General features: G+C 39.7%; 1 protein-coding gene across 1 annotated transcript in view; it reads right to left on the bottom strand.

Annotated features, from left to right (window-relative positions):
* PRKCH (protein kinase C eta) overlaps positions 1–12,242 on the bottom strand; it is a 226,141-nt gene extending 213,899 nt beyond the window's left edge. Inside the window, exon 1 of the mRNA XM_081292216.1 lies at positions 11,383–12,242. Coding sequence (XP_081148342.1) covers positions 11,383–11,745 — 363 coding nt within the window. The 5' untranslated portion in view covers positions 11,746–12,242. The remainder of the gene's footprint in view (positions 1–11,382) is intronic.
* Between the last annotated feature and the right edge of the window lie 13,157 nt (positions 12,243–25,399).

The raw sequence follows: 25,399 nt of genomic DNA, 5'->3' as shown, positions 1-25,399 counted from the left end.
TCCACAATCATTGCTCTAATTTACTGGTGCTACAGAAACACACAAATGTAACAATCTCGATAAAGCAGTCTGGATAGTGCCATGATTCTCAACAAAAATTTCCTGTCTCATAAAATTCTTCAGCACAGCATTTAAACACTGTGATAGCCAATACCCTTGGGCTCATTCCTCCATCTAATTAAAATGTCTGTCCAACAAGTGATTTATAGTCTTTGTCATCACCTAGGGTGAATATATAGACTGGTGGCTACAGACACTTTGGGACTACAAAGATTTAATTACTGTGCTAGTGAGAATGGCTTCTAGCAAGAGCTTAAGCAGTGGGATTCTCAGTCTCTCTCTGACACGAGATAACCGGGAATAACTTACAACCATTCCACAGAGCAAGCAGTGCATTAGTGTAAATTAAGAAAATACAACTGCATAGCTTGAAATGAGGACCCACTGTATTTCCTTAAGGCTGGTTCTAAGCCAAGGAAATAATACCAATATCACCATCAGGACTGAGCAAGTCACTTGGGATACACACTAAATCTTCTCCAAACAATTTAGATTTGGGCCAACTGATTTTTTGAAAGTTACTAACTTTGATAACACATAATTCATTTTAAATAAATTAAAACCAAGCCTGTTATTCCAAATGGAAGAAAGGATGTGACTGCCTAATTCAATGGAGACAGAAGGTTTTGAGATAGAAGGGCCCTTAGAGCTACTCTAGTGCAACCCCTCATAATATAAGTCAGGGAACTGAGACCCTGATAAATGGAGGTTTGCCTTAGATCCCAGCTGATCAGTGACAAAGTCATGCCTTGAGCCCAACTCGCCCGACTCCCATATAATATGGATAACACTTATATATTGTTGGAAGTTGCTTGCTAAACACAAAGAGGCATTGGCCTAGCTTGCATAAGGCCCTGGGCTTGATCCCCAGTACCACCAAAAAAAAAAAAAAAAAAAAAAAAAAAGAGTCTTTTTAATGAGATAATTAATAAAATACTACTTGGCAATAAAAGGTAACACCCTATATATGTACTAGTAAGCTAGCTTTCTCTAAATTTTAGGATGTGTGTGTGTGTATATATACACACACACATATACATACATATATAAATCTAAAAAATATGCCTCTGAATTATTTACAAATTAATACATATCTAAATAAATCTAAATAAGTGTATCTACATTTTTGTAAATATACAAGTAGATATGAAGTATGTGTGTGTGTCACATTTCCTGTGAGCCAGAGCACTAGTAATGCTTGGGCTGGAGCTTTGGTTCCCACATTTTGCAAACAAAGGCTTGAGCTGTGGTGTCACAAACTCAAAACCTTGAGCACGGTAATGAGTCAAGAGGGTTGGTTTGACAATAGGGAGTGGTGGGGTCTGTAGTGAACTGGGTGGCACTAAACGTCTTCAGTTCCAATGTTAAAAATATTTGTGCCAAATGAATACACCTGCAGGCTGTCTGTGGGCCTAAGAGCTGCCAGGCTTTATTTTTTTTTTTTATTGTGGTGGTTCTGAACTAGGTGATCCTTCTGTTCAACATCTATGATTCTTTTATGATCCATACAAAACTGTAAGTATTTGATGGTTCTAATACGGTGGAATTTGTCAAAAGTCCCGGCAGGGTACCTGTTCACAAACTTAGTTCCCTCCCAAACTTTCCAAAGATGGAAACACATCTGTGGGTCAGAGACATTTACCCTTCAACAGGGCCCCTGTGATGTCTCTCTGGAGAGCATTATCAGGTCAAAAGTTCCTTTTCTTCTTTTCAGGAAAGATTTTTTCCATGGTTTAAGTAAAGTAGGCTGTGGCCGATGCTGGGGCCTTAAGAATCAGCTATCTTCCCTCTCAGGAAGATGTTCCTGATCTTCTTCCCAAACCAGCTGCTTACCTGCATCGGAGTATCTACTTCTGTTCTAGAACGTCCTGGTTGCTTTCATTTTTTTGTCCCCAATCTATCTCTCACTTGGAACTACAAGACCCTTCAGAGAATGGGCCATGTCTATTTGGTCAGCTTGACTCTCCAGGCAGGAGAGACTTGGTGGTAAATGAAGGCTCACCTAGGGATTGGCATTTCTGTTAGCTGCCTCAAGAGCCATTCCATTATACTCTGAACTCCCACATGCATCCCAGTTCTATGTGAGGCCAATCCATTGACACGGCCATTCTTTCAGGATGGAAGGCAGGGAGGCCATGGGAGATCCTGAGACAACAGGAAGGAAGAGGGTCAAACCCAAACTGGGCACCCCAGGGCAGATATGATCTTGACAATTGTTTTATAAACTAGAAAAAAGACTACAGAAAATCCAAGGTGCTTCTCTTACTCTGAGTAAATGCTACCCATCTCATAAAAACGTACAGCACTTTTACCATCACCACTAATCGCCATTCTAAACACTTGCTAGATACCCAAACTGTGCTAAGAGTTGCATAAGATAAATGATTCATGCTCCACCCACCTACCTCACTAGTTCTCCAAGGCTGAAGCACAGCCTTTAAGAGGTTTTTTTCTTGCTGCACCCCAAATTTAACATTGGGATTGAAAAATCACAGGAATTTACCATATATTAGTGGTTTAAAAATCATAGACTTTGGGCAGGGGTGGGGCAGTACAAGAGATTGAACACAGGGCCACTCGACAACTGAGCCACATCCCCAGCCCTAATTCGTATTCTATTTAGAGACTGAGTTGCTTGGTGCCTCGCTTTTGCTGAGGCTGGTTTTGAACTCATGATCCTCCTGCCTCAGCCTCCCAAGCCACTGGAATTACAAGTGTGCTTTAAGAGGAAAAGGGCAGGGAATTTTTCATCCACAGAATTTTCAACCATTACCATATTCAAGGGGCATAAAAATCTGGCCCAGTCTTTCATGTACGTATTAGAATGTCTTAGGTAATTTTAAAAAGAAATGTTGTGATGATGGTTACTCCCCAATTATTTGCAGTTATTTCTTTTTGAAAGATGAATAAACTACTTCCAGAAAGACATTCCCAGAGCACATATACCTTACTTATCCCAGAAAGCACATCAAATCTCATTCTTTTGACAAATATTTAACGCCTACTGTGTACCAGACGCTGCTCATGTTGCTGGAGTTAGAACAGTGAATAAGAGAGGCAGGGTCCCTGCTCTCCAGGTGTTTATACTCTACAGGAGGAAGATGTAATAAGCAAATCAATTAACAAAATGATCTCAGAGAGTGATGAGCACAGTAAAGGATGACAAGATAGTAACATGGCCAGGAAGATGCTCCTGAGGGAAAACATCTAAGCTACAACCTGCATGATGAGGAGAAGCCAACCTCACTGCAGCGAAATGAAAGACACCATATAACCAATACAATTCACGTACACTGGAATAGACCTTCCTCGAGATTCTAGAATGAGTTTTTCCTCTAAGACACTGTGGGTTAGTCAGTGTTAGGACTCCTTGCAAATTGGCTCAGAAAAAAAAAAAATATAATTATGAGAATGAATAATTGAACTATAAGCTATAAGAGAATGAGCCACTAGATAGAGAATCTGGTAGAATACCAGTGCTATAAATTCATGCTCCTAGATCCAGGAATCGAGGAACGGCTAACAATGGCTCAGGAGTAACCTGGTGGCTTTACCTGACAGGACTACAAAACAAGTGTCTTACTGAGAAATTGAGAGAAAACAGTCCTACAGGGCTGCAGAGAACAGAATGTCTTCAGGAGGGTTGAACAGGAAAACAGCCTGGGATCCCGCCAAGAAGGTGCTTCCTTCCTGAGGGGGCGCCAAGGTCTTTCCATGATGCAGCCTCCAGCTCCTCCTTGCTCCCCGCACCCCGCAGCGCTCAGCATTAAGTAGGAGACGCCAATCCCCATTTGAAAAGTCAGCAAATCAAGAGCAAATACATAAAAGAAGGAAACTGTTTTAACTTAGGCAAACCTTCAGTCTTCACCAGTCCAAGAAATTATGCAAAATAAACAAGTTCTAGAAGCAGAAAAAAAAAATCTTGACAGTGATAATTCAGAAAATGAAACTGTATCCAAAGACCAGAAACTAATTTAATAAATTTGTTTTATTGTAATGCTGGTTTTTTTACACTCCTACTCTGAAAAATGTTTTCTGCACTAAAACGATAATGCAGTCTTCAAAAGCCAGGCTTGGTTCAAATATAATTCTGCTATTTACTAGCATCTTTTTTAACAGATTTTTTTAAATCTGTTTATAGATTTTATAAAAAGAAAATGATAAATCCTTATTGTTTTCTCCTATAGCCATTTTGATGCATGATTGTCATAGCATGCACATAATTGAACAATTTGATAAGCTTTGACACATACATATAACTGTGAAATCATTATCACAACCAAACTACAGATTATATTCCCCCCCCACACCACCATCGGCTGCTTATGTCTCCTTTGGAATTCATCCTGACTTCACCCCTACCCCTCATTCCCAGACAACTACTGATGAGCTTCCCATCACTACAGACTCATTTTCATTTCCCAAGATAGTTGAATAAATTGAATCATACAGTATGTATTCTTTTGGCAGAAGCGGGGGGAGGTCTGTGCTTTTTCAATCAGCATTAATTACTTTGAGATTTGTCCATGTTGTTACATATTATCAATAGTTCACCACTTTTTACTGATTGAAAGTATTCCAAAGTATGGATGTACCATGATTGGTTTAAATATTCATTTGTTGGTTGTCATTTAAGTGTTCAGTTTGGAGTTCTCACAAATAAAGTTTCTACGCACATTCACAGACAAGCTTTTGTATGCATGGTTTCATTTCTCTTGGTAAATACTTAAGAAGAGATAAGTCACATAGTAAGTATATATTCAATAATTTAGGAAACTGATGAACTGTTTTCCAACATGACTGTACCATCTGACATCCTAACAGCGGCATGTGAGAGGTCCAGTTGCTCCTCATCAACACTTGTTATGTTCATTCTTGTTAATTTTAGCCTTTCTAGTGGGAGCATATTGTTATTTTTGGTTTTCATTTGCATTGCCTTAATGACTAATGATTTTAAGTATATTATCATGTGCTATTTGCCAAGAGGGTGCCTATTCAAATAGTTGATCCATATTTTCTTTTGGGGGGTGGGGCAGGACAGGTACTGGGGATTGAACTTAAGGGCACTTGATCACTGAGCCACATCCTCAGCTCTATTTTGTATTTTATTAGAGACAGGGTCTCATTGAGTTGAGTAGCTTAGCACCTTGCCATTGTTGAGGCTGGCTTTGAACTCGCAATCCTACGTCTCAGTCTCTGGAACCACTGGGATTGTGCATGCACCACTGTAACTGTACCCTCAGCTGATCCATTTCTAAATTGGGTATTTTTCTCATTCAGTTAAGAGTTCCTTCATATAGTTATGTTAAAAGTCCTTGTCTGATTTATATCTTGCAAGTATTTTCTCTGAGTCTTTGGCTTATGATTTCAATTTCTTAAGCATCCTTTGAAAGCAATATTTTTTAATTTTGATAAAGTCCAAATTTTTGCTTTTTTAAAAGTTGGGTTTGTGTTTGTGTGTGTGTGTGTGTGTGTGTGTGTGTGATTTAAAAATGTTTTTCCTGAATTAAAGTGACTAAGAGTTTCTTTATATATTTTTTTTTAATTTTTTTTTTTTTTTTTTTTTTAGTTTTCGGCAGACACAACACCTTTGTTTTGTATGTGGTGCTGAGGATCGAACCCCGGCCGCCAGCGCGCTACCGCTTGAGCCACATCCCCATCCCGACTAAGAGTTTCTAAAGTTTCTTATATGTTTTCTTACAGAAATTTGACAAATTCTTACATTTAGGAATATAATCTATTTTTAATTAATCTTTGTGAATGGTATGAGAATAAGGGTCAAGGCTTATATTTCTGTGTGTGACTATCCAGTTGTTCAAGTAATACTTATTGAAAAGATTAATATTTTCTCCACTGAACTGTCTTCTTGGCACCTTTGTCAAAAATCAACTGATCTGGGCTGGAGCTATATAGCTCAGTGGCAGAGCGTTTGCCTAGCACGTGTGAGGCACTGGGTTCAATCCTCATCACTACATAAAGATAAATGAAATAAAAAAGATTAAAAAATTATTACTAAAAAAATCAACTGGTTTTATCTGTGTGGATCTTATTTCTAAACCATCTTCTGTTCCACTGATTTATAAGACATTCTTTACTCCAATTCCCATTGTTTTGGTTATGATAATTGACAATAAACTAGACAGTGTAAGTCCCCTAACTTTTTTTCCCTCAAAACTATTCTTAGATCAGTATAGGTACTTCACATTTCAATATAAATTTTGGAATCAGTCTGTCAATTTCTATGACAAAACTCACTGCAATTTTAGTTGGGATTGCATTAAATCTATTGAATAATTTAGAAGAATTGATTTCTTAATAATATTGAATCATTCCATCCATGAATGCAGTATTTCTCTCTCCATTTATATATCTTCATCTCAGCAATGTTTTGTCCTTTCCAGTGAAAAGTCTTGCACCTTTTATCAAATTTATCCAATTTCATATCTTTGATGTTCTTATAAATAGCATTTTTATTTCAGTTTTCAATTGTTCACTGATAGCCCATAGATACGAAATCAATTTTTGTATTTCAGTTTGGATCCCGAGACCCTGCTAAACTCATTTGTTATTTCTAATAGCTCTTTTGTAGATTCCTTAGAATTTTCTACATTTTTCTGCCAATAAATACAGTTTTACTTCTTCCTCTGTAATCTACATGCATTTTATTTCTTGAAATTGCTTTAGTTCCTGCTGAGCAGGAACTATGTTGAACAAAAGTGGAAAGAGCAGACATCCTTGCCTTGATCCTGATCACATTCATTCTTTCACCACTAAGATGGTACCTGTTGGCTTTTCACAGATGTCCTTCTTTTATCAGGTTACATAAGTTCCCTCATATTTCCAATTTGCTGAGAATTTTTATTGTGAATGGACACTGAATTTGTCAAATGTTTTCTCTGATTTATTGAGATGATCATTTTTATTCTATTAATATACACTGACTAATCTGAAAACGTTAAATCAACCATGAAGTACTGATCACACAAATTGCACTTGATCAAGAGACACTATTCATTTACTATAGTGTTAGATTTGATTTGGTAAAGCTTAGGAATTTTTGCATCATGTTCTTGACTAACAGTCTGTGGCTTTCTTTTTTGTAATGTCTTCATCTGTGTTGGGTTTAATGGTATTACTGGTATAAAGTCAACCTATGAAATGAGTTGGGAATAAATTATCTCCTATTTTATGAAAGTCCATATAGAGCTGATAATATTTCTTCCTTAAATGAACATAAAAGTCACTAGTAAAGCCATCTGAGAGCTGAGGTTGCATTGTGAAAGATTTTTAACTACAAATTCAATTATTTTAATAGATATAAAGCTATTCAAGTCATTTGAGGAAATTTTGGTAGTTTGCATCTTTCAAAGTATTTGTTCATTTCATCTAAATTGTGGAATTTACTGACACAAAATTATTTATAATATACCCTCATTATCCTCGATCTGCAATGATGTTTCTCTTGTTCCTAATATTGGTAATTTTTGTCCTGCCTTTTTTTTTTCCTTCATCATTCTGGCTTGAGGTTTATTAATTTTATTTCTAAAAACCCAGCTCTTTGCTTCATTTTCCTATTTTCCACTTCACTGATTTCTGTTATCCTTATAATTTTCTTCTTTCCACTTATTTTAGGTTAATTTAGTCTTCTAGGTAGAAACTTAGGTCTTTGATTCAAGATCTTCTTTTCTAATTTAAGTGTTCAATGCTATGAATTTCCATTTAAGAACTCCTTTAACTGTGTCCCACCACTTCCTTGGGTTTTATATGGATTGAATAAAATGATGTGTGTGTGTGTGTATGTATATGTGTGTGTGTGTGTGTGTGTGTGTGTGTGTGTGTGTGTATATATATATATAGAGAGAGAGAGAGAGAGAAAGTCTGTAAACAAAAATTTGGCACTAGGTATATATTGCATAAAATAGATCTAATGCTTTCTTCCCATCAAGGTTAGCAGAAATGCCAATGGACTTACACTAAAACCAATGTTAATGGTTATATTCTTGATAGTAGAAAGTACCATAAGCAAGAAAGCCTAACAATAGTCTTATAATAAAAGTATCTTCTGTTTTACAATAAAGCTACCATTAGATCTTCTTCTTATGATGTAGGAAAAATGAAATTGCTTGGGTTTTTTTTTTATAAGTTAGCAATCTGTCGTTTCACTTGCAACACACAAATTTATTGTGGAGTAAGTTCACTTATTCCACATGTAGCTGTCTGAATAAACTAAATATTTCATTTTTATATGGCAAAGATAAGAATTTCTATAATTCTGACTTCAAAGAACCTTTTAAATATTTTTTAAAATATTTTTTGAGAGAGAGAGAAAGAATTTTTTAATATTTATTATTTTAGTTTTCAGCAGACACAACATCTTTGTTTGTATGTGGTGCTGAGGATCGAACCAGGGCCGCACGCATGCCAGGTGAGCGTGCTACTGCTTGAGGAACATCCCCAGCCCCTCAAAGAACCTTTTAACCTATAAAGGATAGTTTAAAAAGTAAGCATTCTATATATTTTCGAATATTTTTAACAAAAATAAACAATATCTACCGTATCCTCAGTTTCAAAATACCTAGAACCCAAAAAAAACACTCCTCTAACTGAATATAAATGCATGACAAATTGTTGGTTTATTTAAATGCTAAACCTATCCTATCAAACATTCATGTTTCCCAAAACACCACCAACGGTTGTATTAAACATTTAAGTGTAATTATTTTAGACAATTATAGAAATTAAATTTACACTTAAATCTTTATTCATCCAGTGGTATAATACCCAGCTCTGTACACCACCTAGTCAAGTGACCTGCATCTTCCCATCTTCAGTCCTTATCTCTTAGTCTTCATTTAGGCTACAGGTTCTCAACCTTGACTGCACATTGGAATCACCTGGGAATCCTGTAAGTACTGTTGCTGGGTACCACAGCTACAGCTTCCTAGTTAGAGTCTTTAAAAGTAGGGATCTTTAGCAGGCACTGTAGTACAGCCCTCAAATCCAGCTACTCAGAAGGCTAAGGCAGGAGGATCACAATAAGGAGGTCAGCTGTGAGAACCTGTCTCAGAAAATAAAAAGGGCTGGGGATGTGGCTCAGCAACAGAGTGTTTACTTAGTATGCAGAGGCCCTAATTCAATCCCCAGAATAAAGAATTGGGGATTATGAACTCCCATTTTTATGAACTCCCATTTTTACCCCGTATACAGATTGCAGAATCACATCAGTTACGCTTCCATTGATTTACATATTGACATACTCATGTCTGTTGTATAATGTTTTGAACAACCAACAATAAAAAAATAAATAAAAAAATAATAAAAAAAAAAGAATTGGGGAGGTGGGCGCAAAGCTCCCTGGTGATTCAAATCCTCAAACCATGAGTGAGAAGTACCAGTTTAGGCTCTCTCCAAAGAGACAAGCTTCTCATGACCTCTGGCTCATCTGTACCACCCTATCTCAGAACCTAGTTCCTATAGAACTTTGCCCAACCTAATTCCTAGTCAGACACTAATCAGTAAATCCATTCAGATTCCTATGCTCACTTCTATTTCATATCCAGAAACTCACAGGATAAAATGCATGTATTTTAGTCATTCCTTTCTAGTTCACTTCTAAATTCCACAAAGTAAGTTGGTTAAAGAAAAATGAACTCAATATGATTTGATGATTGTGCTTAAACAGCCATGATGGTTTTTGACCTCTGTTTAAAAAAGGTGGAGGGGAGGGCTAGGGTTGTAGCTCAGTGGTAGAGCACTTGCCTAGCATGTGTGAGGCACTAAGTTGGATCCTCAGCACCACATAAAAACAAATACATTTTAAAAAGTTGAATTCTTAAAAAAAAAAAAGTGACAGGGGGGGTGTCTCTGGGAATGTAGCTCAGTGGTAGAGTGCTAGCCTACAATGCATGAGGTCCTGGGTTAAATCCTCAGTACATTTAAAAAAAAAAAAGTGGTGGATTTTAGCCTGGAGCATGGTGGTATAAGATCCTTATCCTCAGGACACTGAGGAAGAAGGATCTCAAGGCCAGCCTGGGCAACTCAGCAAGACACTGACTCAAAATAAAAAAATAAAAAGAGCTGGGGATGTAGCTCTGGGGTACAGTGCCATTGGGTTCAATCCTCAGTGCTCCACAAAAGGAAGCAAGGACAGAAGGAAGGGAGAAGGGAGGGGAGAGGAAGAGGGGGTAGCAAGCCATCTCTAATTTTAGAGAACACATGGTGAAATTACTAATTCCCCAAAGTATAAAACAAAAAAATCTAAATGAATCTTCATCATTATCCATCTGATTTCATCATTTATTAATTTCAAAGAGATTTCCAATACTGATTCCCATTCTGGGTTCAAAACTGACCCCTTCCACAACTTAAACCATTAAATTCCTTAGTCTTCAAACCTGGGTACGGCAATTTGCCAAACAAGACCACTTTCATCAAGGATAGAGTTAGCATTAAGAAGCAAAAGCATTTCTAGACTGTGTAGAGTGCTCTAGAAATTTCAGTTTATCTTCAGCAGAATTTTGGCCTCATGGGAAATATGCAGAAAGCAGAGAGGCAAGTGAGAAGTTGCCGGTAGCGACGTGTCAATACAAAGAAAAACCAGCAGGTGATGGCGGGGAGGCAGGGCGGTCAACAGTCTTCTAAGGAGCTCTGGTAGTCTCTTCTCAGACCCATAGTTGCAGAAACTACACATTGCACAACTCACACGTATCAGATTGAAGTTAGTTGCTAACCCATGAAAAGCTCATCTCCTTGGAAAACTGCTAAACAATAAAACTTCGCCAACATGCAAACCCAGGCAATCTGATCCCTGCCAGTGTAGCTTCTGTACCTCTGGGATGTAATGGATGTGCATGCTGAAACACGTGTGCACGTCTGCACGGCTGAACCAACATGTATCCATAAACACTATGAATAATACTCGCGAGAATGTATGGCTTTCTCCTAAGAAGCGCTTGGAGCACTTTCATATCACCCTTTTCTTTCCCTTCCTATCTACCCGTGGGCTGAGAGTTGGGATGCCTAACCCAAAGTCTGGGAGGAGGGAGGTGACCACCTTAGCCCCTTCCCAGCTTCCCGTTAGCCCAAAACCGCGGTTCTGAAAAGGGACCAGGTCCAGGCCGGCTTCCTCAAGACACACCTGCGCCCGCACACACCCACCGCGGTCGCGTCACCAGTGCCGCGGCCATCTGGGAGAGGACCAAAGTCTGGAGGGAATTCCCTGTGATGCTGAGCAATGGGGAAGCGGGACCCGGGCGATTTTTGAAAAATGTAATGGAAGAAGAGATCCAGTGGACAGAAAGAGGAGGAGTCCACGCTACTCACCCAGCCCTCGAAGGTGTCCGAGGTGCCGGCCGTGCGCAGCAACTCCTGGAATTGCAGGGTGCAGTTGGCCACAAAGTGGTCGTAACCCAGGGGTGTCTCGTGGAATACGGCCAGCTCAAGGTGGCCGCCGTCGGTGACGTTAGCGCAGAACTCCTCGTTGTACGTGGGTTTGTTGGTCTTCTGCTTGGTGCTGGTCTGGCCCACGCGTACCTGGTCCACGCTCACTGTCAGGTAGGGGTCCAGCAGCTGGTAGCCCTTCTTGAAGAGCGAGTGGCGCAGGGACCAGCGGGTTGGCTGCAGCCCCACCGCCTCGCCAATGCGGACCCTCAAATAGCCATTGAACTTCATGGTGCCGGACGACATGCCGGCGCTGCTGCCCTGGCCCCAGGGGGCCGCGCTGGCTCGCACCGGAGAGCGCGGAGACTTGGCTCAGGCCAGCCCTCGCGGCAGCCGCAGGAGTGGAGGCAGCTCCAGGGAAAAGCAGCGCCAAAGCCCCCCTCGACCGGCCATTCTGCCTCCTCCGTGGGACCTTCCCCTCCCCTCCTTCCCTCCCTCTCTTACTCCCGAGGTGGAAAGGAGGGGAGCCCGGCGCCGAGCCCTCCGCGGGCCGGGAAAGCTCGACCGTTCCTCTCGAGCGCGCGGCGCTTCCCGGAGGATCGCGTGGGACTCGCCCCTTCTCCAGGGCCAGGAAGCTCCTCTCCTGGGAGAGCGACCCGTCCGGTTCGCTCCAGCCCCAAGCGTCTTTTCCCCCGCCTCCTCTTGCCTCTCCTCCTGCCCCCGCCTCCGCGGGCTCACGCTCTCCCCCACTCGGCGAGCTTCAAACCAGGAAGCAGCTGCCGCCGCATCCCGAGCAGCAACCTCCCGCCGCCAGTCTTCAAGTTCACCGAACCCCAGCGCCGACTCCTCGCGCCTTCCGCACCCTGGGGGCGTGGTGCGCAGCCCGCCACCCAGCCCGGCTGGTGGGGTGCCCCGGCGCACGCGGCGGCGGAGCCCAACGCCCGCACCTCGCTGCGTGCTCCCTTCTCCCTCTCCAGGTCTGGCGCGCTCGGCCAGCTAGGGGCCACCCCAGGAGCGATCCAAAAAAGGGAAGGGTTCGTGAGCGAGCTCGATCAAACACCTGAGGCATAGGGGAAGGGCTGGGGAGGACTGGAAGGTCTGCAGGATGTGGAAGACAAACAGCGGGGAGCCCTCCCTCCTACCCTCTGCGACAGACTGTGCCTGGCACTCCGGGAGAGCCCTGGCCGAAGGCAGGAGCACAGCGACGGGGAGATTCTTTTTTTTCCTAATCTTTACAGGAATGGCTCGTCCTGTTTGTGAGCCTTTCCTGCTGAGGGTAATTACACAGTTGTTTTGTTTTTGTTTTTGTTTTTAATAGGGCAGTTAGTAATGATGGAAATCCTGTCCTCCTCCTTCCTCAGAGAGGTGTGTCTCCTTGCACAAAGAGCAGGAAAGGTCGGTTCTTCTAGAGACAGACTGGGCCGAGATCTAATAAGTCTCTTCCTCTACGGAGTGGTTCCTGGTCCACCCAGCCCTGCCTGGCAAGGTCAGAAAATGTTCATGCACAGGCTGTCCCCCAACACGTGCGGCTGAAAAATTGCCTCTTCAAAGAACAGTGTGTTACTGCTGTCAGAATGAGCAGCCTTCTGATCCTTCCCACCAACTGCTCCTGAAGGTTTTGTCCCCTGGGAGGACTTTGGTCTACTCTGCTGCACGAAGGGTGTGCTCCCTGAGGGCCAGCCTGGAATATAAACCAATGTATATTCCATAAAGTCTAGGCCATTATTTTTTTTTCTTACATACATGACAATAATGGAATGCATTACAATCACAATTATCCATTCACAGCACAATTTTTTGTAACTCTGTATATAAAGTATGTTCATGCCAATTTATGCCATTATACATGAGATCTCTTTTTTGCATTACAATACACCTTTATACCACAATTTATCATATTTCTGTTTGTATATAAGGTATGTTGACACCAAATTCACATCTTCATACATGTATTTTGTTTAACGATGAGGGTCTCCTTCCACCATCCTTAAGATACTTACTCTCTCTCTTGCTATAGGTTTTCTTGGCGGTGGTTTGTTTCTTTTAGCCCCCTCCTTCCAGTGTCCTAATGGGTTCTCTGAATAGAATCTTGGCCATTTCACACTAATGAATAGAGGACTAGCCAGAAATAACTGCACACTATACAATGAAAACAAGAACAATGGATTGGTGGGGGGAGGGCCTGTCTTGAAAACACCAAAGCTTCTTTAAAGAGAAGGGCAGGGATACAATACATCCCCCTAAAGTCACCATAGCTTTAGGTGGAGCTTATAAAGTAAAGACATCCAGAGGACATCTACCTTCTGGCCCTAGGGCCCCAGGGGAAAAGATTAAGTTCATAGTTTGGGTCAACTGTCACCTTCTCTTCCAAAGAGCTGAACTTTAAGAACCACTGAAGATTTCCTGCACAGCTGCCCCAGGGTTGGGATATAACCCATCAACCAGTGCCAATTAGGCATCGAGGTGGACAGTAGTGCCAGAGTCATAGGAGGAAGGACAGCCAGGGTACCTTCCCTCCCTGAGTTTACAGTCCCATAGGAAGGAGAAACAATAAATAGAAGATGACGTGTGTAGGGTACAGTAAAGGAAAAGCTCAAGATGCCATAGAAGAATGTAGCCTGCATTGGTGATCAGGCAAAGATTCCCTGAAGAAGTGAACAACACTTTTACTAGGGCCCCTCCCTTCAACTGTACCCTGTATGGTACCACTCAGACAACCTGAAAAAAGGGATGATTTAACCTGTTTGGGAGCAGAGAGGACTCTATGTGGCTGAAGACAAGAAAAGCAAGGGGCAATTAGATAAAATCAGCCTGAAAATATAGGCATATGAACAGAGTAGGAGGTCATGGGAAACTCTTTTCACATTACCTTTGGGCAACTGGAAGCCCCAGAAGGCTGTCAAACAAAGCTAGGCCCAGATGGATTTGTGTTTGAAAATATATCTCTGGGGCCATGCAGTGAATGGATTGGAAGGAAAAAGCATGGGTTTGTGGAAAGCAGTTAGGAGGACATTGCCAACACCAAAAGGAGGAAAGATGGTGATGGAGATGAATGTAAATAGATTTAGTGGTTAAGAGGTAGAATTGAAGTCTTGGGGATAGATTGAATGGAGAGAATGAGGAAGAGGAAAGTATCAAGGCTGACTTGCAGAAAATGGCTTGAGTGAATTTAGAAGTCATTAAGGAGTTAAGAAAGCCTGCAGGAGGATAAGATTTGTGGGAGGAGATGAAGAGTCCAATTTAAAACTTGTCGAGTTTGATATATCTGTGATACACGTAAGTGGAAATCTGAACTGGGCAATTGACTAGGTGGTTGTGATGCTCAGAGGGGCAGTCTGAGCTAAAAACATAAATTTAGAAGCCAGTGTATATAGATAGTAATGGAAACTAGAATAGTGGGTGGGATTCTGCTATGGGAAAAGTCAGGAAGAGAATCAGGACAGAGCCCACCGGAAACTCCCAACATTTACAGGTGGAGGAGATGCAGGCAAGGGGCTTCAGAAGCAGCATCCAGGGGTGTAGGAGGAAAATTAGAAGGATATGGTGTCCTGGCATTGTAGAAATCAAAGAAAAAGTGTTCAAGCAGGGAGGAATGATGAGCTAGGTCAAGTGATGCTAAGAGATTAAGCAAGGACAAGGTGGTGTTGGCAGTGGACAGGTTCTGGGTAATCTTTGAGTAGTTGCAGTAGCGGGTGAGGGTAAAAGGCCATTTGGAGTTGATTGAGGTGAAAAATAAGGTGGTGGAAAGACTAGGAGAAAACACTTTTTTTCAAGAGTTTTGGCTGGAACAGGAAAGAGAAAGCATGCTGAGAAAAGAAGACAGAATGCAAGAAGAGGGCTTTTTTAGAATGGGTATCAAGAGAGGAGAGAGATCACAGTTCTGAGAATACAAGAGAGTACGATACAGGACACAATTGAAGGGAGGAGCCCTAGTTAAAAAGAAGCATCTAGCATGGTACAGTGATACATGCCTGTAGTCCCAACTTCAAAGAAAGCTGAGGCAAGAGGATCACTTGAGCTCACAATTCAAGACCAGTCTGGGCCACATAGTCAGATCCTAGCTAATGATGAAGAAGGAGGAGGAGGAAATAAGAATCTTTGGCCATCAACCTGCTGTCCAAAATTGTCTGACTAAAGTCACACATTTAGAATGAGTTCTTTGAACCCCCCAAATGTCAAAAATAGGCTACCTATGGTATTTTCTATCAAACTTATATTTTCTCTTCTTCCTTCCCCCTCTGCATCACCTGTTGGTTTTCTTTTGCTTCTCTCTCCTACATTCCTCATTTTCTCCTCCTGCAAATGATTCTGTCCATACAACCAGGAAAGATGATCACTAACAGCTCCAACTTCCCGTATTCCCAGCTTAACAGTCCCAGCAGAGCAAGGATTTTTTCAGCCAGCCTCTTTAAATCAATCCCCAGGATGAATCCATTGCCTCCAGTTTATGTCATGTCATGAAGTGGCAGCTGGGAACACCAGACAGGTACAAGGTACCTATAGGAAGTATTGTCAATACAAACCTCACCTATATAACAACTTTTATGCAGAGTTGGCCCTGACAACCCCCCTGGAAAGCAGGGAAGCAAAAAAGTCCCTTTTCTCTGCACATCCCACCCAACTTACTAGTGACTTATATTTAATATTGCAATACAGATATATCTATACTGACTGGTTTAAAATCTATGTCATAGGTCCTTTGACAGGATCATATCACCACTACTGTTTCTTGTCTTTGTTACACTATAACTTTGGACTTCTTTATATATAACTCCTAATATATTATCTAAATGCTTTTTTGGTTGATGGGTTGCTGGATTGACTGAATCACTATCATTTTTTTCTGATTTCTTAAGAAACATTTCACACAACCCCCATTCTACTTCCAGAATTAGAGAATTTAGAGAATAACACAACTAGGTCAAAACTACTTCATGTTAGTATAAAATGTCACAGCTTTTGGAGACCAATTAACAATAAAGAAAAGGTTCACAATATGAAATGGGTTTTTATGCCTGCAGATATCTAGCAATAGTGGAATGTATAAATTATCGAATAGCAACTGAATAGATATTATGTAATTATTAAAATTATATATAATAAACAACCAAAGAATAGTAAACAACATTTAAAAACCAGAGTAAGAAGTATAAACACACTATGAAGTACATAAAATATGTATAAGAAAGGATAAAGATCAGAATGCAACACAAATAAATGAAACAGTTCTTAGAGTGTTGTGCTTGTAAACAAATAATAAATGCACTTACCTTAAAGGGCTTTGAAGCTAAAATAATTCACATAAAGCATTTGATACACTGCCAGGCACATGGTGCACTTTGGCTGTTATGTTGGCAGCCATATTATAATTTATTGAGCATCCACCAGCATTATAACAAGGCACTTGACAAACATTATTCTTTTAATCCTCATGGCAATCATATGAACACTATTAACATCTCTGTTTTACAGATAAGGAAACCAAGGGTCAGAAAGTTTATGTGACTTGGATCATATAGTTAATACATAGTGAAGCTGAGTTTTGACCTAGTTTTTGAAAAATGCTTGCATAAATCCATTCCCAGAGTTAACTGTAATCCATAGTAGGATTAAAAATTACTGTTTGTGCTGCATACAAAAGGAACAAGAAGATGGAGACTCTCAGCGGGAAGGAGAGAGTGGTATGCAGGGTGGAGGTTATAGCAGTGCCATTCCTTGTCCATTTCCAAATATACAAAGAAAGGTACATCTAAATTACAGGGGCCACAATGTCCTTCCTACTTATGGTGTTCCAAAAAGAACAGAAAACATTAGATCTTGCACAGATGCAGTAATGTTCCTCAAAATGGAAAAATACACTGATCTCATAGTTGAAAAGAATATGGTGTATTGGGCTAAACAAGTAAGAAAAGATCCACACCTAGACACATCCTTATGAAGTTTCTGAGCTTCTTAGTGAAGAAAGGGAAGTGCTTCAGTAACATAAAGGAAGAAGCAGGAACATGCGGGCGGGTAGGAGAATGAGATCAGAGTAGTGGGGACTTTAGTTAACCCAGAGGTCCTGACATACCAGGCAGTTAGGGTATCATCGGATGAACAACTTGTACTGAGGAAACAAAGGAAAGGAAGTCTGAAGGGGAAAAGTCCTAAAAGGGCAGGCAAACCCAATGGACAAGCAGAGCGTTTGCCCTTCCTCAGGCTTCCTCAAAGGAAAGGCCTTAAATTACTATTTGCCTCAAACATCCACTTAAGTAAGACAGATTCCAGGGATTGGGAATCAGAACAGAAGGAGAAATCATAAAAGTAATACTCCCATAAAGAGCAGTCAAGCTAGTAACACTTGATACTGACATTTCCTTGGGCATAGCCTGGTGATCCAGAGCAATGACTCCATAAAACATTTCTGCCACTATTTTCTAACAGGAAAATCAAATGAGGTTAAATATTTTATGTGCATAAAGAGAACACATACACAAATCTCTCCCATGACTAGGTTTATTTTTTTAATTAACTCACCCCACTGAATCTACCCATATTAAAATATCATCATTCAGAATCATTTATATTACTAAAATGCCTTTCTAGTAGTCATACAGAACCCCGGAACACCTTACAGCCATTCTATTAAGAACAGATTCAGGGGCTGGAGATACAGCTCAGGGATAGAGCGCTTGCCTCGCATGTGGGAAAGCCCTAGGTTCAGTCCCCAGTACCAAAAAAAGGATAAAAAAACAGATTCACAAAAGTCTGATTATGGTTTTGCCAATTAAAAAAAAACATAATTTGTGCATGATTGAAAAAAGATAGTGTAGGGGAGCCAAAACTAATTGCACTTAGTTACCTCAAACTTCTCTTTCCACCACTCTTCTGCAATATCTTAAACATGTTACCAAATGAGGCAAAAATCTTTTCAAACTAATATAGTATAAAATTCTTTAATTCTGAATGCAGAACTTACAAGTTCCTATTTTTAAATATTTGGGGCATTTTTAAAAAGCATTAATGAAAGAACGCAAGTGAATATGGTTTAAAATATAGTAATCATCCTCTCTAACCTGTTATTAATATAGCTAATGGTCAGGCTGTTCCATTAACTTTTCCCATTTGGTTCAGGTCCATTAACATGTCAAGTGGTCATTAACTGTAAGTAGCAACCAAGTTATTAGGATGTATGGTTTTCGTGAGAAACCTGTGAAGGAAGATGAACCTTGGCTCTGACAGCATCTTTCTCTTTACCCCTTGCTGGGTTTTCTCTGTGCCTTGTTGATGGAAGTCTCTAGTTCATTCATGGCTCATGCAATCACAAGTTTCATTCTGGTTATTGGGCTTCATACTTGGGATTTTCAAGGTCTGGTGGTATTGCCTTTTGGGTCATTTATAAGAACTTCTGCATGCTCTTTGAATGGAATAGTTTTATAGTAATAAAATTTAATACTCGGGCTGGGGATGTGGCTCAAGCGGTAGCGCGCTCGCCTGTCATGCGTGTGACCCGGGTTCGATCCTCAGCACCACATACCAACAAAGATGTTGTGTCCACCGAGAACTAAAAAAATAAAAAATAAATATTAAAAATTCTCTCTCTCTCTCTCTCCTCTCTCACTCTCTCTTTAAAAAAAATTTAATACTCAAAATGCTTTTTATCAGCTCAAATTATCTTAATATCAAGGTCACTTTGTTCTTCTTAACTGTTTTTTCATAGCCATACAAGGGGAGAGAGCTTCACTTTAAATTAATATTTTACTAGGATATAGTCCTAACTATCACCAGAATGTAATCATTAATTTTGAAGCCACTGTAGATTTTCACAATAAATTGTTAGTGAAGAAAAAGCAGGCTATTGAACAGCACATTCAGCAGGATCTCCTTTGGTGTGAAATGTGCATGAGCATGTTGTGTGTATGTATAAATTTGGAAGGGTTAACCTCCAAGTGTTAACTGTGGTTGTCACAGATCATAGATTACAATGAAGAGTCCACCTGGTGTTGAAAGCAGGGACTCTGGAGCTAGACCAGCTCTACCCAAATCCTATCCCTAGCCCTTCCTGACTGTATGAATTTAGGCTCCACCTATCATTACTGTGCCTTGGTTTTCTCATCTGTTATAGAAGTTATTCTATCCAAAGCATTTGGGGTAGGGCTTGGCACATGGTAAGAAATTTTATAAGTGTCTATTGTTATTTGTGGCTTTTTCTTCACTTACCTGTATTTTGTGATTTTTTAATAATGAGAAAGTTTTAGCAGTGTGTACTCAAGATGTTTAAGCTTATATTTAAAAAAAATGAAAACTGCACACCAAATCTCAATAAGGTTGACTTTAACCTTTTCAATTTTTAATCATTTCCTGTCACCTTTCTGGTTAAATTGAGTGTTTTCTTGCTTTTGCAATTGAAAGAGCAGGTGGCCTATGTTCCCAAGAGCAAATCATTCATAGTAAGAAGGCATGAAAAGTGTTTTGTCCTTGAAATCCTGGTAAAGTGTAAATTTTTCACATCAACTCTGGTGATCTTTCTCATGGAAAAGACAAAATTTTAACTGTCCACAGAACTAGTGAAGATGTATTTCTACCTGAAAATCTGCCAAACTTCCTGCCTGATCTTTTAGAACACTGTAGTGAGGTATTTGTTTTGTACACAGAAAAAGAGCAAATGTTTATTCTAGATACCGGAAGAGTAAAGTAGGTAAATCAAGGTACTGCTTATTTTCACACTAATTTCGTGAAATCCCACTATGCAGTCAACATAATTTTAGCCACAAAATGGTAACAGGGCTATTCTGACCATGACCTTGGGGGATGGGTGGGGAATTTAATGGTCCAAGAATGGGCATTTTTAACAATGTTTGAAAAGCCCAGGTGATTCTTCTTCACTCACGTTTAAGAACGTAGGCAATAATAGCATTCAAAGACTTGGGTTTACATCCTCCAAAATTACTAGATGATCTTGGACGAATCATACTACTGCACAGGCTTAAATAAGAAACTGAATTTAAACCACTTTGCAAAGTCCCGAAGCTCTATGTAACTATTATCAGTCTTGCCTCACAGTGCTGCTCACTTTCCTTCCCCACCCCATCCTTGCTGCTTCACTTTCAATGCCATGTGCCCCCCCCCCAGTGAGGCAGAGGTGACCCAGACCAAGCACAGACCCATAGCCATGCAGAGGGCCCAACCCTGCCACTGACAAAGACCCTTCAAATCAGAGGAAGGATTTGTGGCACATTCTCCTTAGTCCAAACATAGTGACTTAAATGGAGTCAAAATATGGAGATACACTTGAAAAAAATAACATGAGTAGCATGAAAGGAAAAAGAACTCTGTTGAGTGTAACAAAAAAGAAAGGGAGAGGATAAGCTTGTGGTGCAATGGGCATGGATATACAAAAACCCCATGGAGTACCAAGATGAAAGCAGGGCTTGATGCAGGAGAAAGGAAGCCAACAAAGGAATCTTACACATTTCCCTCTGTTACTCAGTTCTTTATTTATTTATTTTTTTAAAGTTCGAGCAACTGAAATCAGGAAACACCTGGACTTGTTAACATTAGTTAGGAAATGACTTTAAAAACTTGGACTCTGTTTGAGATAACTGATGGCAGGCAGTGATATCATTCTAGCATCTATGTTTCCATGTGAATGTGCAAGCTATTTCTCTTAGTTTTGGTTCATTTTTGTAACAACAACTAGAGACTCAATGCATTACATTCATGGCTTGTTAGATTTCTTTTAAATTTTAAACTTAACCTGGCATTTAGCTGCAAATGTGTGTGTGTGGGGGGGGGGTGCTATTCCCATTGATAACTATCTGAGGATTGCCATTACTCTGAGATGAAAATAAATAAATATCGAATAAATATTTTAAGATAAAAGACAAAAATACAGCATTGTAATACTATAGGACATAAGAACACAGAAAGGTTGGGTAGAAAAGTCTAGACGATACCTGTATTTTACAGATGAGGATGTGGAATCAGAAGTTGAGCATTTGCCAGGCTGTTAGATTCTTCAGAAGATGAGGTCAGAGTTTCCAAGAGCAGATTCTATTCTCAAGTAAATTACTTACTAACTCCACAGGCCTTATCACTGATCAATTTATATAACAGCATTATAATTTATATTGCTTTGATATGCTTTGTTAAACAATAAAGTAAAATACATAAGTCATGAAGCAGTCAGCGATGGATATCAGCTTTCTTAGAAATCAGTGTCAGGCAAATTCATTTCTGGTATTTTCCTTTGATGTCTCAGTTAAATTATCAACAGTAAAAAAAGTTATTTTTGAATTAATAAAAAAAAGTTAAATTTTGTACCAGTTAACAAGGTTTGTATAGATAATTTGTAATTTTAGTGCCGCAGTCTGTCTGGGCACAAAATAACCAAGCCGCCACAAAGCCTTGTAGGTTCAAACAGCAACTCTTTATTCCCGAACTCTCACCAGCACTCTACACACATTTCCTGGGAATACACTCCCTCCACCGGGATCCGCGAGCCCAATTCTCTCAGAACCCTGCGAGAACTCAACGGGAACTCCAAAGTAGCGGGTGCCCGAGGCAGCAGGATGCCCCCTGATCCCAGAGCCGCCCTATTCCCAGCAGGATCCACCCTAATCCCAGAGCAGGGTCACCTTTCAACCATTCCCTCTGGCAAAAATGCCAGGCGTCATTGTCATTCCGACTAAACTGTGGCTCTCAACATTTTAGTGTATCTCTATTTTTAAAAATAGAAGCATATAAGAATATAATTTTGTACTAAACCCTTAACAACTGTCTTTCAATGTTTGATAAACACTGTAATGAATCTTGCAGATGTATATTCATGTTAATTATTAATCATTAAATTGTCTAAATGTGAATAATTTAAATGAACTTCAATAAACAAATGGTTATTAAGTTTAGATTGAAGAACATCGTGACTTAGTGTTTTCGTACTTTATTAAGGTATATGTACCATATCAAAACATAAACCAGAGGACCTCCACTTCTGGCCATGTAGAATGACCAGGGCTGGACTTGCCCTCCCATGTAAAAACAACCAGAAACAAGGTAATGGTCCCAGGCATTTGATAGCAAACATTGCAGGACTGTGATCCTTAAGAGAAATGAAATGCAAAGTGATCTCCATATTTTCTTCAGCTTTCTGCCTAAGAACACCAACTGGACTAAAAGGAAGCAGAGTCCAAAGAAATATGGAAGACTTGCAGAGTTGTAGAAATCCAAACAAAAGGTTAGAGTGATTGTCATCCCTGGAATTTGTAGGGCAGAGTACCAAAAAGGAAGGAGTTATGCAGACAAGAGGACTATAAAGACTTCTTGAGGGCTCCCTGGCAGCCCGTTTATAGGACAAGACACCATGGGACCCAGCAGAGAATGGCTAATGTGAGAAAGAGAGTGGGGTCAAGCAATCACAGGCTGTGCAATGCTGAAAATACCAGAATACTGACCTAGCAAAAGTGGAGAGACCTTATTAAGTGCCTTGTACATTCAATTGAAATTCCTAAGAAGCCACACCTTAGGAGTTAGTACCATGCTCCAGACAAAGGCCATGCCTCAGGACTAAGGAAAAAACTGACATAGAACTGCTCTAACAATAAAGCAAAGCCTAGAACAATCAAGAGGATTTGTTAGGGAAAAAACTCAACATCTTTTAAAAGAAGATACAATAATCCAGTCTCTATAACTCCTTTATAACCATATTCAACAACAATATTTTAAAATATTAGATGTGTGAAAAGCAGGAAGACAAGAAATAGTTCACAGAAGCAGAACCAAGATGACCCAGATGTTGGAATTAGTATATAAGTTTCTAAAATTGTTATTAATAACTATATTTAAGGATGCATAGGAAAAGATGAATATATTTAGTAAACATATAAAAAGTATCCACACAAAAATAAACTGAAAGAATATGGTAGAAATAAATAAGAATAATAACTATCCAATTGAGTGCAGTGATGCGTCCCTATAATCCCAGCTACTCGAGAAGCTGATGCAGGATGATCACAAGTTCAAGGCCAGCCTGGGCAACTTAGTAAGACTCTATCTCAAAATAAAAAATAAAAAGGGCTGGGGACACGGCTCAGTGGTCGAATGCCTCTGAATTCAATCTCCCATGCTGCAGGGTGTGAAAAAAAAGGGGGGGGGGGGCTCAGTGAATTCTGGAACAATACTAAGTAGCCAGTATATAAATATATAATTGGAATCACCAGGGGGAAAAAATGAAGTGAAATAAAACTTAAAGAAATAATGGCTGAAAATTCTCCTAAATTGGTAGAAAACAGCATACATACTGAAGAATCCACAAATCCCCAAGCAAACTAAATGCACACAATATACACATGCACACAAAATTCCACACCTAGTTAAATCATAGTCAAAAAATGCAATCAAAGATAAAGTGTAAGTGTTGAAAACAGGAAAAAAAGTCAATTACATACAGGAAACAAGGTTATGAACTACAGTTGACTTCTCATTAGAAACGATGGAGACCAGAAAAAATGGAATGACATAATTAATAGACTGAAAGAAGTCATCGACTAAGAATTCCACATACACTAAAAATATCTTTCAAAAATGTCAGGTGCTATTGGGTGTGGTGGGGCATGCCTGTAATCCCAGTGGCTAGGGAGGCTGAGGCAGGAAGATTGCAAGTTAAAAACTAGCCTCAGCAACTTAGCAAGGTCCTAAGCAACTCAGTGAGAGTTGTTACTTAAAAAAAGGTATGGGGATGTGGCTCAGTGGTTAAGTGCCCCTGGCTGGGTTCAATCCCTGGTGTGTGTGTGTGTGTGTGTGTGTGTGTGTGTGAGAGAGAGAGAGAGAGAGAGAGAGAGAGAAAAGAAGAAGAAGTAGTAGTAGTAGTAGTAGTTGGTAGTAAAGTAACATTTTGGCTCATTGAAAGATTAGTAAAGTTTCTAACTTCCTAGCAAGACCAACCAGTGTAATCTTTCTGGAACCAACATTAAAGCTCTCCCTGTTCTTTTGCCAGTTATATCTCCCTATGTACCTATATGAGGTGTTCAGATTGTCTAATAGAGTTATTCTCTCCTATTCTACATTATGTAATCTTAAAACAAATGACTTTGCTTTTATCTCATTTTCCCAGAGCCTGGCATGTTGCCGAGCTAAGTGCTCAATAAATGCTAGTTGATCAAATGATTGAATGATATTCATTTGGAGGTTTTTTGAGCCAGAATATCTTATTTGTCTTGAAAATAGTACTTAAACATCCTCCCTTTAAATAAGATTCCCTTCCTGTTACATGTTATCTGAGGAAGGATATTCTATGGCAATAGAGAACACTGTACTGCCAGAGAACCCCTGAGGAAAAGTAAAATACAATATAACAAAAATATTAAATATCAGATATTGAACAAAATTCTCAAAAATGTTCCAGTTTGATATAAAATGAAAGATGGAAAAAAGGTAAAGATACATACAGGCTTTGGATTATAATAGGAAGAAAAACTTACATATAGAAAGGGATCTTTAAAATGTAATCACTTTCCAAAAGGTGAAATCACTTTCCAACTGTATGAAAAACATAATTTATTCTTCCAAACATCTTTAAAAATAGGCTTTCTAATGATGCATAAATCTGTATGCTCAGATTTTTTTGTTATCAAATAACGATGCAGTTTGTTAACTTCTATAGCTGTGTTATGATTGCAGAGCTCTAGTTTGATTTTAGATTAGATTAGTTAATCTCATATATGATAGATTATTCTCAAATATATATATGTACATATATACGTATATATATGTTCATACACACACACACACACACACACCCTTTAGATACAAGATGTGTGGCTTACTATTAGACACAATAAATAATTTTAGCAAGAGATCTGGTAAAATTTAAGAAGTCTCAAGCTGGGTATAGTGGCACACACTTATAATCCTAGCTACTCAAGAGACTAAAGTAACAGGATCTCAAGTTCAATGGCAGCCTGGGAAACTGTAAGCAAGTCCC

The sequence above is a fragment of the Spermophilus citellus genome (assembly GCF_964194105.1).
Source record: "Spermophilus citellus genome assembly, chromosome: 4".
NCBI lineage: Eukaryota > Metazoa > Chordata > Mammalia > Rodentia > Sciuridae > Spermophilus > Spermophilus citellus.
Note: the sequence above shows the minus strand (reverse complement) of the source record. Positions and strands in the feature narration are given on the sequence as shown.